The 15720-nt window shown below is 45.6% G+C and overlaps 1 protein-coding gene across 2 annotated transcripts in view; it reads left to right on the top strand.

The window, feature by feature from the left end:
- Window positions 1–312: 312 nt before the first annotated feature.
- ARHGAP44 (Rho GTPase activating protein 44) overlaps window positions 313–15720 on the top strand; it is a 607050-nt gene continuing 591642 nt past the window's right edge. For both annotated transcript variants that reach the window (XM_078650855.1, XM_078650856.1), the window contains exon 1: window positions 313–743. In XM_078650855.1, coding sequence (XP_078506981.1) covers window positions 691–743 — 53 coding nt within the window. In that variant the 5' untranslated portion in view covers window positions 313–690. The remainder of the gene's footprint in view (window positions 744–15720) is intronic.

Below are 15720 nucleotides of genomic sequence, written 5' to 3'. Positions count from 1 at the left end.
CATCCAGATTAACGGCACAGATGGCTGATAGGGAAAAGAGAAGTAAGTGTACACCGGCAAATGTAAGCAGATGTTTTAGGACTACGATGTGGCTTATTTTCTGCTAGTCGGGTTTAGCAGGGGAAATCTCGGCCATTGTTTCTGCACCGGTTATACCAAGAGCTGGATCTGTCAGCAAATCAACCTCTACTCAATGACAGCAGCCAGGATAAACACCTAAGACTACTACTCCCGGCATGCTTTTGGCCTCCAGCGCGCAGGCGCGGTATAGGCTTTCCAGCTAGCCGGGGGGAATCTTGGAGCTCGGGAGGGTGCAGGCAGCTTCAGGGAAGCAGCGAAAGCGAGGAAAGGAAACCCGGGGAGCCCGAACTGGGACCTGCATCTCTGTCCCTTTAACATAATGCAATAAACAAAGACCTCCCGTTGGCCTGGAGGGCACCCCTCTGCTGTGGGCAGTTCTGTTTTATCGCTATATTTTTTTTCGTGCAGAGACACTGGTAGGATGGGTGCTGTCAGCCTCTTGCAATCAGCCTGTGGTGTCCTGCTCTGCTGCAGCGCCGGCTCCCCTGCAGGAGACATGTAATTGCTGCTGAAGAAGGAAGGAAGGGGCCAGGAAAACACACCTATACATACATATATATTTATACGCCCCCATTTTTTGTATTAATCTGAGGACTCGAGAATCGGAAGATGAAGAAACAGTTTAACCGTATGAGACAGCTCGCCAACCAGACAGTGGGCAGGTAAGAGAGCCGAACGCAGCATTGTTTTGTACGTGTGGTATTTATTAATAGTGTCCGGATGGTTGCAGAATTGCAATATGAAATGTGGTTGGCTGTTTACCTCCGAACACACTCAGCGACGCTTTTCAAATGAAAAAACAAAAAGCGTAATATTGCTGAGACCCAGGGATGTGAGTAGAAATAGAATGGAGGTGGGAGGGGCACCCCGAGGGTGGCACCGAGGGTCTTTTTTTCTGGGTGTGGTGGGCACTGGCAATTTCCTCGGCCCATCTCTGGGTCTTATTAACACCCAGCTCTGATGCTCACTGGCGTGAGTAGGTGTGTGCGCTGGGGAGTCGAGGCAGGGCACGCGCTTCTGGCAGATTGCTGCACAAGAGGGAAAAAAAGCACACAAGGTTGGGCGCTGCTAAGATACCAGAAGACACTACATTTGCTGGGCGAGGGTTTTCTTTTTCCGACTCTGCTCTCCAGCTGTGTTTATAGGATATCTATAGATCTTTTCTAGATAGATAGATAGATAGATAGATAGATAGATAGATAGATAATCTGTGAATAGCAGATGTGTTTAATGTTTATCGGAGTGTAGACACATATATAAACAGATATTGGGCGTGTTCATGCATGAATGTCTGACTAGAAATTGTTGCCATGAATCTGACCGCCGCTACCTTTGCTTACTTTGCAGACATAAATAATGCCTGTGCTGACAGTGAGTGAAGAGTCACACTAATCGAGTCAACATGAATTATTTACATGCAAACCCCTCCTATATGCTTATAGGCTTTGCAATGTACATACCTCCACGTAACAATGTATATGACTATGGACACACATAAACACACTATATAGACTTTTACCTACTTGGCATATGTGCCCTATATGTATTTGAAGAAAGAATGATACATGTATATAAACTACAGGTGCACGCATCTACACCTAAATCCTGGCATGTGGGATCTCACACTTAATGGTTATTGAAACAATCCACCAGTGCAACCTGCAGCTCTCTGTGAGAAGGGATGGTGTATCCCATTGTCTACAGGTACATAAGTTCCATACGTTTTATTATGTACATTGATGAGAGAGGTAGCAGTTAACATATATAGCAAAACTTGGGCATGGCAGGGAAATGTATGGAAATGAATTAGTTACTATTTACGTTAATTTCAATGTATTTGTTCACCCATAAACAGATAAATATAAATATGTATACATTAATTCCTGAGACTATTAACACTAGGAGTTCAGGTTGGAATGAGTCCGAGCAAAAGACACATGCACAGTAAGGTATTATGTGTTGTAGGACCCGTTTTAATTTTGTTTTTTGCTTGTTGTACTCTCCCGGTAGGTCTGTGTTTGATTTGTTGTGTTTCATGAATGATGAATGTATCCGGTGGCATTTTTATGTGAACATAACCAAAGGCAGAGCAGCAGACCAGGGGCAAGAATAAGACCAAGGACGAGTTTTTGGGGGGTGCTAAGGCTTCCCCAGAGAATTCTCTTGGGACTATCAATGGGCAGATGTTTGGAACAAAAATCCGTATAATCTTTCGTACATATTCTGACCACTGAAGAAGAAGATAAGGAAAACTGCACTCAGTCCACTGATCGGCACAAGTATATACAGCCAGAGCACTGCTCTTTACATAGGCTGTACCAGCTGTACTCCTAGGATTGAAGGAAGGACTCCCCGCTACCCTTTCTCGGGAGTGGGTCACCTATCAGTCAATGGGCAATGGCTTGGTTATGTCTTCTGGTGTATCTGACATTCAGAAAAGTGCTGTTCTTTGGCCTGGATTGGTTTTCATCGAACATCTCCATGGAAGTACCTGCCGGATCAGGTTCATCTTAACACGTTGTCATAGTTCTAGGCAGGTGTGCAGCAGAGCGTCAGGGCGCAAGAATGCATCATGGTCCTGCAGCGCCTGCTTTCTCATAAAGTATCAATATATTGTAACAGTCTATGGGTGAATTTATGTGATGTTACATTATTCTGTGTTATGTTATCGACTTTCGCAACCCACACAATCAGCCATTGCTATGGCAATGTTCTTAGCCTGCAGTCCTAATGGTAGGCTTTCTATATAGTTCACGGGTTACTATTGCAGAATGCTGTTATTGTCAGATTGTTGAAACAATCACAAGGGTAGTAATCACAAGCATGCTGTGTCCTAATTAAATGACCTATGGAGGGACAATTGTCATAATGTTAAAAATCTTTGTTGTGTTTCAGAACATTTGTGTAGTGCCATATTCCAATTTCATAGCATCACAGCGCTATTACTCTGTATCACCTCAGGCACATACTTCTAGGTCAAGCAATGCATACACGAACCCTTCCAGATGGCACACCCCCAAATAGTAAAGACCTCCTGATATACACCTTAAATAACACTAATATACAGCCAAACACACGTAGAAAAGCGTAAGCAGCATATTAACCGCACCCACACCATTGAAGATGCCACTCAAACAATCTGAAAGCAGACTCCAGTCTGTGTGCACTACACATAGGTCCATTTTGTATGCCTCTGTATCCATATACATGTATGCTTTCCCTCTTGCATCCAAGGATAATGTTGAGGGTCTGAGACCAAGGGGCCCCACAGAGCAGGGTGTGAGGTGTGCGCCCATGCACCTTGCCACCTGTTCTAAGACCCACTTTCACTTTTCATGTGTTAGCTGCTTCTTATTTTTTGTGCAGGGATGGTTCCTTTATTTCCGCCGGGCTTCGCTGGCCTGGAAGGCCGCTGGTGCACGCATCCCCAGCTGTGCGGAATACGAACCACAGATGAAACTTGCTGCAGGCATGAGGGAGGGAGGGAGGCAGGAAGGAAGGCTGCTGTTGTGTGGAGACGTGCGATGCCGTTTTTGAGCGGCCTGCGTTGCACAGGGCAGAGGCAGTGATTGACAGCGGTGATGCTGTGGCGGATGAACGTTTGATGCGGATGGCTGTCCACAGCTTTGGTTACGTTTTGGCGCACGTGCGGCAGCAGCAGCTTGGATGGTGCCCGCATTACACGCCACAGCGTGGTATTCGGTCGAGGGTTGTTGGATGGGCGCCAAGAATCCACCTCCCAAAAATGCAGTAGCTCTTGGATTGTGGCGTCCCCAAGGGATCTCTGCAGCCCCGAGCTGGGCAGGCAGCGCTCCAAATCACCATTTCTCATGAATTCCTGCAACGCCATTTCTGGCTTTCTGCTGTGATTGTAGAAAGCCGCTCGCTGGGGGTGATGGGCGTGTGATGGGCACGTACTCTCCTGGGTTTGGTCGTCTTGTCCTTGTGCAGGGCATCTGTCCTCGTCCACACCTAGCACGTGTTCCTGCCCAACCCCTGAGGCTGAGGCATTTGACGGGGGTGGGGGCTGAGGCGGGCATTCGTGTGTTTCACATACTCCCTGGGACCGCGGCCAAGCGCATGGTTTTGTTTATTGTTGTACAGTGCGCGGTGATTTTGCAATAGTCGCTCTCTCTTTTTTTGATCTTAATGAGGCCCGCTAGACATGTTTTCTTTCTGCTAATGGAACTGGCGGAGAAGGGGAGGGACTCCTTTCTTTATTGCAAACACTACGGTCAGCGCCTTTCAGGCCACAAGCTACAACCACGCGTGGACGGATTTGTGTTTCTTTTTTGTTTTCAAATGGATAATTCTCCTTCAAGAAACGAAATAGGAGGTGAGGCAGCTAAATGCTTTCACAGAATCTACAGGAGCACGCAGAGCCCTCCCACAGCGGGTCATAATTAAGCAAGATTCTGCCATGTAGTACACGCTTATGCTGGCTCAGTGTATGCATAGCGATTACCACACTGCTGCCCCACAACAAATCTATGGAATGTACTTGGTGGTCATGGACTTAGAAGACATTCAGGGGCCTATTCTGCCAAGTGGTTTTAGCCCATTCTGCTCAACATCTTCCCTCACACTCATGTGCCGGATCGAACTTGAGTGCTAGAACAAATGAGCTCACGCCAGAGAGTCTGCTCGTGGGAACCCATTGTTGCACCTTGTTTTTTTGGGTGCGTTGACCGTAGACCTGCAGTGTAAAATCAACTAGGCCTAAGTGGTGAATTCCGCTCTGTGCGCGGAGTTTGTAGACTTTCTTGCACCCCGCCAGGGCCAGACTGGGAACCAAAACCGGCCCGGCAAAGTGCTAGGCCAGCCCCCCCCCCCCCCATGCCCCCCGCCCCTCGGGTGGAGGGCAGAGCTCTTTGCCCGGGCCGGTTTTTGGCCGATTTTGTTGCAGGGCCGATTTTGCAGCTATGCTGCATACACGGCCATGGAACAAAAACGGTCCACAGGGGCCCAAAACCGGCCCCCACCCTTGCGGCGCACCAGGAGATTGTCCAGTGCCCGCCACGGCCAGTCCGGCCCTGCACTCCGCTCTCTGTGGAAAGCAGAGCAGCTTTTTCCTCACTCATGCTCTCCAACTTTAAGTTGGCAAGCACGAGCGAGGTAAATCCAATGCTAGACCACCTCCCAGCGAGATTTTTCAATGCGAGCGGTCGCAGATGGTCACTACCGCTCGCATTGAGAAACCTTCCGTTCACGTTGAGGGAGCTGCCGCTCGAGTAGAACTTCTACCCGAGAAGCAGAAAGAAGCAGCGCCATCTTGATCTGCGCATGATGCAGTACGTGCTGATTTACAGCTCAGGACACCTGGCACAAAAAATCCGCACAAATAGCGTGAGGTAATGGACACAACCGCTTGCTGAACTTCTCGTAACACAGCAGAGTTGTTTTATCACTTCATGGAGTTCCGAATAGCGGAACTTCACCCAGACCTAAAAACAAACTCCTTACTCCAGGTTCTGCACTCGGGGACAGTTACAGAATTTGGAAGTTCATGACCCAAGTGCAGAATATATTCTGCACGGATGTGGCCACACGGTGGCTTGGATCTCAAAATTTCCTAGTGCTCAACAAACCTTCTAAACTGTATGCTTCCCTGGTTGGCATGGGCTATACTTAAGGTGAAGAGAGCACTCGTCTTTCCTACTGGTGCCACTCCATGTCATGTTTCATGGGGCCATTCTTTGTAACCCCCTAGATATTTGCCCTTTTGGAATCCGACTTCACCAGTTACTATTGGTTGCTGCTGAATCCAGATATCTGAGATGTACCATGATAGCGTTTGGATAAATTACCATATTTGTATAGCAAGGTCTTGTGACTCAGTTCCCAATGCAGGTATCTGTGGTTGAGCCCATAGTAACAGCTGTGACTCACAGTGGTTTCCACTGTGCCTTTCATCCTTCTGGGGTCGATAACATGGATTTCTTTGAGTTGAGCAACAATAAGCATCTGTTAATGATTAAACTCAAATTGTCTACCTTCGTGGTGTCTGAGTCTAGCCTAAGCTGTCATAACTGTGAAATAAGCTGATACACATATGCATGACTGCTTGCTAAGTTGTGTAACTGTTTGTGTACTACTTGAGGCATTTTCAGGCTTCCCTCCCCGCCTCCTATGTTTTTTTTAGTATTTTTAGCAAACAAAACAATGTGGTTTGAGGCAGACCTTTTGCAAAACATCCTCAGAAGTCTGTTTCTGATTAGTTTCTTTTTTTACAACATATAATAGTTTCTCTGTGCACCATGCTGTTTTACTCTAAATCTTGCAGTGATCCAGATAGCCTCACGAAGGAAGTAAACATTTCTTTAATTCCTTAAGTCAATGTCATGAGAAGCAAGGGATGAGGTATCCAGTGGCCTCTGTAGCTAAGAATGGGTCAAACTATCTCACACGAGTGGAGACAGCCTTGTACCACCTTTGCATGATTATTCCGTAATCAGTATCATTGCTAATTTGTCAAAGGTGCCATGAAACATTAATTTCTCGAGAATTTTTTATTTTCAAACTTTTGCTTATTTTTCAATAGATTAATACAAATAAATAATACATGACATAGATATCAAACATGCAACATTAAATTAAATTCTTCATCCATAGCACAACTTCTCATAAAAGACACCACAAACATCTCACTTCTCTTTCATCCAATCATTCATTCCTGAAACATAGCCAGCTCCACACACACTCAAGATTCACCAGTGGGCCGCTATTCAACAATGGCTCAACCCACAAAAGAGAAATACACATGTAGCCTCCTAGACAGAGTAATCTATCATCAGTTGAACAAAATACACTCTCCAGACAAAAATCCGAGTAATTATATCAGTGCAAAAGACATTTTGAACAACAACTTAATTATACATAAATCAATTTGGCTTAACATTACGCAAGGTCGATGCGTTTCGAACCCTATTGGTTAGCAGGGTTCTCCTCAGGACCAACACAATCTTGCTCCAAAACGAGTTAGACTGTTCTATTCCTAGTCTATCCCAAGTGTCTTTAATGTACTCCTTAGTCCTTGTGAATCATCTCCAAGTATTGATATCCATGGATCTTTATAGAGTATCAGGCTGAGGCCGCCAATGTATGAATGCAATCCTCGTAGCCTCTCCTCGCGGTGGTTTGAACCTTATCCACCTTCGGTCACTGATCTCCCAAATCCTCAACCGGCGTTTGTGCTCCTCTGCCCGGCGTAGCTCGGCATAAGTGTCCCGCGAGTGTCCCAGAAGGCTGAGACTTTGACTCATCAACTCCGCCTCTCTGGCTGCCTATTCTGTAACCCTTTTACCACAGTCCCCTTCACTAGGGAACACTCCTCTTTCACATGTCTGCCATGGTCCATGGTAGTCTGGTCAGCATCCGCACCCACTTTTCATTGTCAACATCCAACAAGAGATGCTTTACCTAGAACCCTGCAACCTCACACTCTTCTACTTTTTTCCCTCCTACAGGGTTACAGCTCAGTATGGGATTCATCTCATATTCTCTCATTTTTCATACTCATTCCTTAACTTCAACTTCCAACTCGATCATCCTCAATTATCCTACCAATGTGTGCACTCTACATGTGCATTTTTGCACCACCACTCGAAACTAGGTGAAACTCAAATCATCACATAATCTAGCACCATTCTTGCCCTAAAGTGGACCTCACGCTTGTCACTGGAACCGATAGCCCGTTAGCAAATCTCTCCTTCACCTTCAATCTCCATAACTTCCCAGATAATAAAAGCCCTGTCTCTGCCAACTCTCGATAGACTCTCTCAGTTCTTAAAACTTATTCTAAACATTTAACTCTCATGTGATTGCTCTTAATGCTATCTGGTATCCCATTACTCAAATCCAGGTCAGGAGTGCATACGCTACACAACACACTCGCGGTTGTGTGACCGGTGTCCTGGTTAGAAACAATAGTTGGGCCCCCCCCCCTGTTTGGATAAGCCTTGTATTTGATATCAGTCCAGCGCTTGCATGCCCTCTAGGGGAAGAGTTATTGACAGTCACCCGGGCTTACTCTTTCTTATCAGAACGTGTTTCCGTACATTATCCGGGGATGGGTACATGTTTGCTACTCAGCTCGCAGCAACTCACCACGGAGTCATGGATATAGGGGTGACCCTTCCTAATCGCCTTGGGGGTCCAGCTTTTATCTATAGAAACATCAAGGATGTTTTAAGAGTAGAACACTTTGCCTTGACGGTGCAGCTTTCAGGGAGGCACACCAGGCCCGGTTACCTATACGCTGGGGGTCAGTAGTGCGACCATTGGTGTGGGTTTTCGCTCTCACAGGTTGAGAACAATTTAGGAGACTTAGGCTTGGTCGGCGTCTTTCGGATAGACTGGGTTGGCGTGATCAATCTGAGGCGTCTCTCTTCATACCTGGCACGCTGACCCCGAAAGTAGCATACATATGTCACACTCGTCTAGCTCGGGATTTCCTGACATAATGCAGCCTTATCCTTGGCCTTTTAGAGTCTCTGGTTAGTCAATTGGTGCATTACTGATTTGGGGGCTTACTCAGCGCCATTGTTCGTTGCTGGCACAAAAGTGTTATTCTGGTCCTTTTATGTCACCCACGGTGCACTGTATTGAAGGAAATGTCACAGTTAGCAGTTGACACCTTGGTAGATATGGATGGTGGCGGCTTTTCTTGTTTTGCTATGCGAGATAGCCATCACTGTGGCTTAGGTATCTCATGCACTATGAAGCATAGACTATACAATGAGTTGTGCTTGTGGTGGGGTAGCTCTCCTTTCCCAAGTAAAGATAGGGAGGCCTTGTTTTAGTGGCCTTCACCAAGCACCTCTCAGCACCTTTGCATGCCTGCGTAACAACCATCTTACATTAGCTCTGACGCGATGCTCAGGACACAGTAAAGCAGTTAAGTTTTGGGACGTTGGTAGCCCAACGCCGCCAGTTGAGATCTTCCTACAATGCTCTAAGACAGACAAGTCAGGCAAGGGTAGGACCATCACATTACAGCGCTTGGGGAATGACAGTTACTGCCCGGTGGCTCTGATGGCCGCTTTCCTGCCTCGCCGACCTCAGTCAGACGGCCTGCTACTTATCCACTCTGACTGTTCCCCGGTCACGAAGTATCAGGTGGACCATGTGATGTAGGGGTGCTTATTCCTGGCGGGATACAAAATAGAAGGGGCCAAGTTTAGCACACATTCCTTTAGGATAGGTGCAGCCACCACGGCATTCAAGGCAGGCCTCCCTGACGAAACTATTAAAAGAGTGGGTCGTTGGGATTCCAACTGCTACAGGAGGTACGTCAGACCTCTGAGCGTGATACTCCCAGTGAGCAGACAGGTGGTCAATGATGTGTAAATAATGTATATAAACAATAGTCATGACATTAGTTAACATGGTGGTTCACATTTCAGTAGCCACGTGGCGTGTGTTTGTCATTGCAGTGCCTTTTAAGTGTGTCAATAAAATACAATTTACAACATCTTGTGTTTTATTGCAGGGAAAGAGGTATGGGTGTTGGGGCACTCTTATGTCGCAAGACTGGCGAGATGGGTGAATGCCAACACATGGAAGCACGGGTTTAACAACACCAAGATATCATGGTTCGGCTTCCCGGGGATGCACTGGGTTGCACTGTTAGGGACGCTGCGTAGATTATTGAGGGGGCACAAGCAGAAGCCAAGCATACTAGTGGTGCACCTGGGGGGAAACGACTTGGTGGCATTAGGCAAAAGGCGTTTGTTAGATACGATGAGGAAAGACTTGAGCATCCTGAGCGGTGAGTTAGGACAGTGCAACATTTACTGGTCAGAAATTTCCCCCAGACCAATCTGGCATGGTGCAATATCACGGGAAGCATTAGAAGTCACCCGCAAGCGCGTCAACGCGGCAATGCGCAAGTTTAGCGAACAGAGAGGCATAGGTTTATCAGGCATGGCTTGCTGCAGGCCAAATCTATTGGTTGCTGGGAATCAGACGGGGTGCATTTGTCCAAAGTTGGGATGGCGATTTTCCTCTTAGACTTGGGGGAAGCGCTAGAGAGAGCCGGATGTAGATAAAGAAGAGAACTAAAGGCTAGGTAGTGGGGGCTCTGGGCGCAGCGGGTGCCACGCCCAGGGCTGTGGGAAAGTACAAGGCGACCCCATGCAGGACAGGCGCAGGAACAGGACCTGAAGCCACAGTGCGAGAAGCACAATACTGAGTCATACATAAGCCAAGGGGCCCTTCTTGGGGACCTGGTTCAACGGCACCCCGTTAGTCCTTAGGGCGGTTGTAAGCCTGAGCAACCGGGGGTTTGCTAATAACGCCCCTCCTGGCTGGGCAAGGTGTGAGTTGACTCTCCCTGGTTCAGAGGCGGGGTGGGCAGGTGGACTATAGGTCCATCGGCGGGAGGCTTGCCTCCCAGGTCGACACGTGGCCAGGGCCACTAGTGTCTACTTCATTGGCTCCACTTCAGGCGCCCTGCAACGAGGGGTTGCGGGGTGGAGGGGTCGCCTGTCAGTTAACCCGCTCTGTTATTTGTATCACAAATAAACCTGCAACTTTTTATTCCCAACATACTGGTCTGTGTATCATTTGGGTGGAAGGTTGTGGGACAAGGGTACCGATGCAACTACTATGCGGGAGGCCCGCGGTCCCTGCAGGGGACCCCATAGGAGGGCAAACCCCGTAGTAGTGCGCAGGGGACCGCAGGCCCGCCAAGGGGAGGGAGGGGGGGCGGGGTCGGACACGGGTAGGCCACTCCCCTTTCCCTGGGGATTGATATGGGGTGCACTTCCTCCTTGGCGCCCTCTTTGCTGCTGCCCCCTTCCAGTGTCGGTCGCTCCAGGCTGTCCTCGCCAGCCTCAGACTTAGGCCCTGAGCCCCCTCCTTCCCCCTCACTTCCCCCCACGACGCCGGACGCGAGGCCCGCAATTTCACTCCCCTCCCTACCGCTCACCCGCTGAAAGGGGGGAAGTGGGGAGGGGGGAATATTAATGATGTTTTGTTTTTTCAGGTTGCAGGAGGAGTTACAAGGCGACCCCCATGCAGGACAGGCGCAGGAACAGGACCTGAAGCCACAGTGCGAGAAGCACAATACTGAGTCATACATAAGCCAAGGGGCCCTTCTTGGGGACTTGGTTCAACGGCACCCCGTTAGTCCTTAGGGCGGTTGTAAGCCTGAGCAACCGGGGGTTTGCTAATAACGCCCCTCCTGGCTGGGCAAGGTGTGAGTTGACTCTCCCTGGTTCAGAGGCGGGGGGGGGGGCAGGTGGACTATAGGTCCATCGGCGGGAGGCTTGCCTCCCAGGTCGACACGTGGCCAGGGCCACTAGTGTCTACTTCATTGGCTCCACTTCAGGCGCCCTGCAACGAGGGGTTGCGGGGTGGAGGGGTCGCCTGTCCGTTAACCCGCTCTGTTATTTGTATCACAAATAAACCTGCAACTTTTTATTCCCAACATACTGGTCTGTGTATCATTTGGGTGGAAGGTTGTGGGACAAGGGTACCGATGCAACTACTATGCTCCGGTTCAAAGTTTGATGCTTCAAAGCAACTCCTTGACCCCCAAAAATCAATGCCTTTGCTAACCACTTGAAATACTTGCATGACTTGACTATTGCAAGTGCTACTTCTCGGAGTGTGGGGGTGAGGTCTGCCACGAAGGCTCCAAGCAGCAGGAAGTGTGTAGTGACCATGCCACACAGATATTTTTGCATGAAGAAGTGATAATTCTCAGACAACATCACTGTGACAACAGCTACTTCTCAGCCACAGGCCTCCTCTTCAAACTGAGCGGCCAACATTCCAATCACATCTATATATGTTTTAGTGAACATTGTGAATAATACATTCGCTAGGGGTGGATGAAATGAGTGGGTTAAGAGTAACATACAAAGCACAATTCTAACAATGATAACCTCAGTATGAGACGGCAGCCTTCAAATCTACTACAGAGCGCTCACATGCACACAACACACTCATGACCAAAACACACATTTGTCAACAGCACACAGATCCAAAAGCAATTAAATCGATATCAACATTGGAGTCGACCATTAGTTATTTCATGTTTGTGTGCGTTTCTAAACATAATTGGCAACTTTCAGTGGTTTTACTTGTTTGAGCTTCAAACATACCTCACATTTTAAGTGTGTTTTTTCAGAGAATCTATATATGGCTGTTAGTTTATTTATTGAAAATCTGTTCTTTTTTCTTAATACCTTTGGTATCATTTGATAAATAAGCACAAAACATTCCAAAAAGAAGTTAATTCAATTTGTATTCAGCTTGGCAAATTTTCTACAGATATATGTACCATTAAATTGTAGATCCTCTATGGGTTCACAAATTCCATAGAAATCCACCAATAACTTCTGTTTTGTATACTATTACCCAAAACGGTGCACCGAGCACTATGCTGGAAAAAATAAAAACAAAAATGGTTTAAGTGAGCAATGCAAGCCTATACTGACCCATCTCCCTGCCCCCTCCCACCCCCACAGGTCTACAAGGGCAGATTCCTGGAATTAAAATACATAATAAAATATTTTTCTTATTGCATATTCGTGAACCCTGTGCTTGATTTGCAGTTTCTCCTATTGGCCCTACTAGAGGTCTCCAGGATTTGTGAATCTGGAATTTTTCAAAAAAGAATCTGGCACACTACTGTATAATCAAATAACACATACATTTACTGAAAAACCTACAGTTATAGTAACGTTTGTATATCTTAAAGGACATTCATGTTTACCAAGTAAAACTAAAAAAGCACGACATGTACAATTTATGTTTGGCTCTGCAATCCATAACATGATCAACAGCACCATGCAAGTTATTACTTGCACAATGAAACCAATGCTTATGACCTCACCCTTGATGTAAATGACGTAATTACAAATGTTATAATTGATCGTTAAGATTACAAATCACATTATGATTAACACTATCAATGAGGCAACTTTGAATATAACATTACTCATTGGTTTGAGTATTTGCTCTTATTTATTGAGCTTGTATTATTAGAAGTTGTTACTTATTATTATAAATAGTGTGAGGTAGTAAATATGATATTTGGTATGCAAGTTATAGAAGCATGTGGCTGATACAGTGCCTGTGGGCAGACCAGGTACTGTGCCTAAAACCCACTACACCCAGGCCATTGCTTGTTGGCATAGGAGTTCACACTTGCCTAGGCATTCCCTGCACCCAGAGCCCACAATCTATGGCCAAAGGCGGAAAGCTGTGTGCAGTGGGTTTCTTGGAATAGAGGTGAATGCCCATATCCAGTCGTGAAAGGCCAAAGGATGATCATAGGGGGCTCGGTAGCATTCTAGCATGTGCCCACATTCAGCAGTACACAGTCTTCGAGATTTGGTGGCTTGAACCCTGGCCCAGGTTTTGTACACATAGCCAACTGTGCAAGGCAAAAGGCCATGCATGATGTGTTTTCTGGCTTTGGGACTGGTGGGTGCCTTATTTATAGACAAAGTCCAACACCAAGAGCCTGCTATGCACAACCAAAGGCAATGCACATGCAAAGTCCTATACCTAGAGCCTGCTACAAACAGATAAAGGCCATGTATAGCAGACTCGCCTTTTAGCTGGCACAGAAACATGGCTGTAGGCCAATATCTGCTATCAGAGCCCACTGTGTCTGGCCTTTGGCCTTGTGTAGCCACTCCATGGCACAGGGCGGGCACATTTTCTAATCGCAGGCCAGGACCGTTGGCCTGAAACCTCCTGCCAACTGCCTACATATTCTCTTATTCCAGCCTGGAAACTAAATCACAAAATTCACTAAAACACCTCTTAATGATAAGATATGGCTAATTTTGATTATAAGACAATGCAATTTGTTTAATAAAGCACACATGCTTACTAAAAAATTATAGTTAAAATGACTTTATGGTTGTGTTTTCTAGTAAAAAAAAAAACCTGCAAGCCACCAGTTATGTATTACCTTAAACACCCCCCACATGACCTCACGCATGATGTGATGGTTGATATCACTGCTGTCATTACCGATCATTGTTGAGCTGCGATTTTGTATACTTCAGCACAAACAATCCTGATTTTATAGCATTAATCATATGATTCAGCATTTGATCCACAAGGAGGTTTGAACATGCATTAGCATTACTAACATAATTAGCATTACTACTGGTGATGGCTTCAGTATCTCTCCCCTCTAGCGGCAATTTTTTATTTAATGGTGATTTTTTTTGAAGAAGCAAACAACAGCTATGGGCACAATGTTTGCACCCTCTTATGACAATTTATTAATTATTTTTACATGTACATTTTTGGATTAGATTTATTGGTGATATTTTAACATTTTGAATATAATTGATTATGCAATATTACAATGCTGTTAGATACTAAACACAAATTAAAGTCCTCTTGAACTATCTATGAATTGGAGTAAAAGTAGAATTGTAGTTAGGTAACTGGCGTGCTAAAATAGGGAAATAATTACAACTGTTCCAAGGAATTCCATGGCATATACATTGAATCTAATCTGTAAATGATGACTTAGAAAATAGTTTATCTCCAAATCAAAATGCATGAATCAAGTATTCAAAATGTAAGACTTGCACTTTTGCCAAAATAACACAAATCTTGTTTTGCCAAAATAACACAAATCTTGTTTTAAAAAATATTTGACACTGAATTTTGTTAATCCATTTCTCGCTAGACATGCAGGAAGTATACAAATACAAATATACAGCAGTCCCAATATATACCTGTGGAACACAGCTAGGAATCAGGTAGTGATCATTTTCTTAGAGTCTTACTTTCTGAGGAACACAATAAGAATATCATTTAATTCAAGGACATTGGCATAAAGCCAACCAAAATGTTTAATTGTGGCTAATGGAATCCAAATGAATCCACATTAAATAAAAAATCAAAAGCAGATGCAAGCAGTGGTTTAAATTTTGTCTCACAACTCAGTTAAGGTAAATAACAGAATATTTTATGTGAGTGCAAGTCAAAAAATAGTTCCCAATTGTGAACGCTTCATTCCCTAGGCACACTTTTATGTGTGCAGATGAAACTACATATGCTGGCTTGTGCATTTCTGCAAAAAGAAGGTAGGCCTGTGTGTGCCACCAACAGGTGAGCTCATCTTTCACCCTTTCTTCCTTTGACTTTTGCAATGCTCTTCTCTGTGGGTTAATAGCCACGGGTCTGATTTGGGGTTTGGCGGATGGGTACTTGTTAAAAAATATGACAGATATTCCGGCTGCTTATTACAAGTGCATTATGGTATAATCTGAAATAATGCACTTGTAAGAAGGCAGGCAGGGTATCCATCATGTTTGTGACAGAGTTCCTATCTGCAAACTCTAATTCAGGATCTAAGTTTCAGTGAATGCCCAATTTGTAATTATTCGTGAAAGGTGGCCTACTAATCTGGTGGATTTATATTGGACATTCATCTGGCATGGATTCACATTTCATATTTTGCTGCATTGCCTCCTCTGATGGTCTCCTTATTAAATTATATGATGTGTACACTGATCAGCTACTCTGAAACAATTGTCTTTGTTATACACTTCTGTATTTATGGCTGGTTATCTCCCCTCAACCAAGAGTGAAGCATTGTACCACACGCAAGGCTGAGACTCCTCCTTTGATATTGCATCATATGGGTCCTTTTCA

This window comes from Lissotriton helveticus, chromosome 7 (assembly GCF_964261635.1).
Source record: "Lissotriton helveticus chromosome 7, aLisHel1.1, whole genome shotgun sequence".
NCBI classification, from domain to species: Eukaryota; Metazoa; Chordata; class Amphibia; order Caudata; family Salamandridae; genus Lissotriton; species Lissotriton helveticus.
This window is presented reverse-complemented; position numbering and strand designations above follow the sequence as displayed.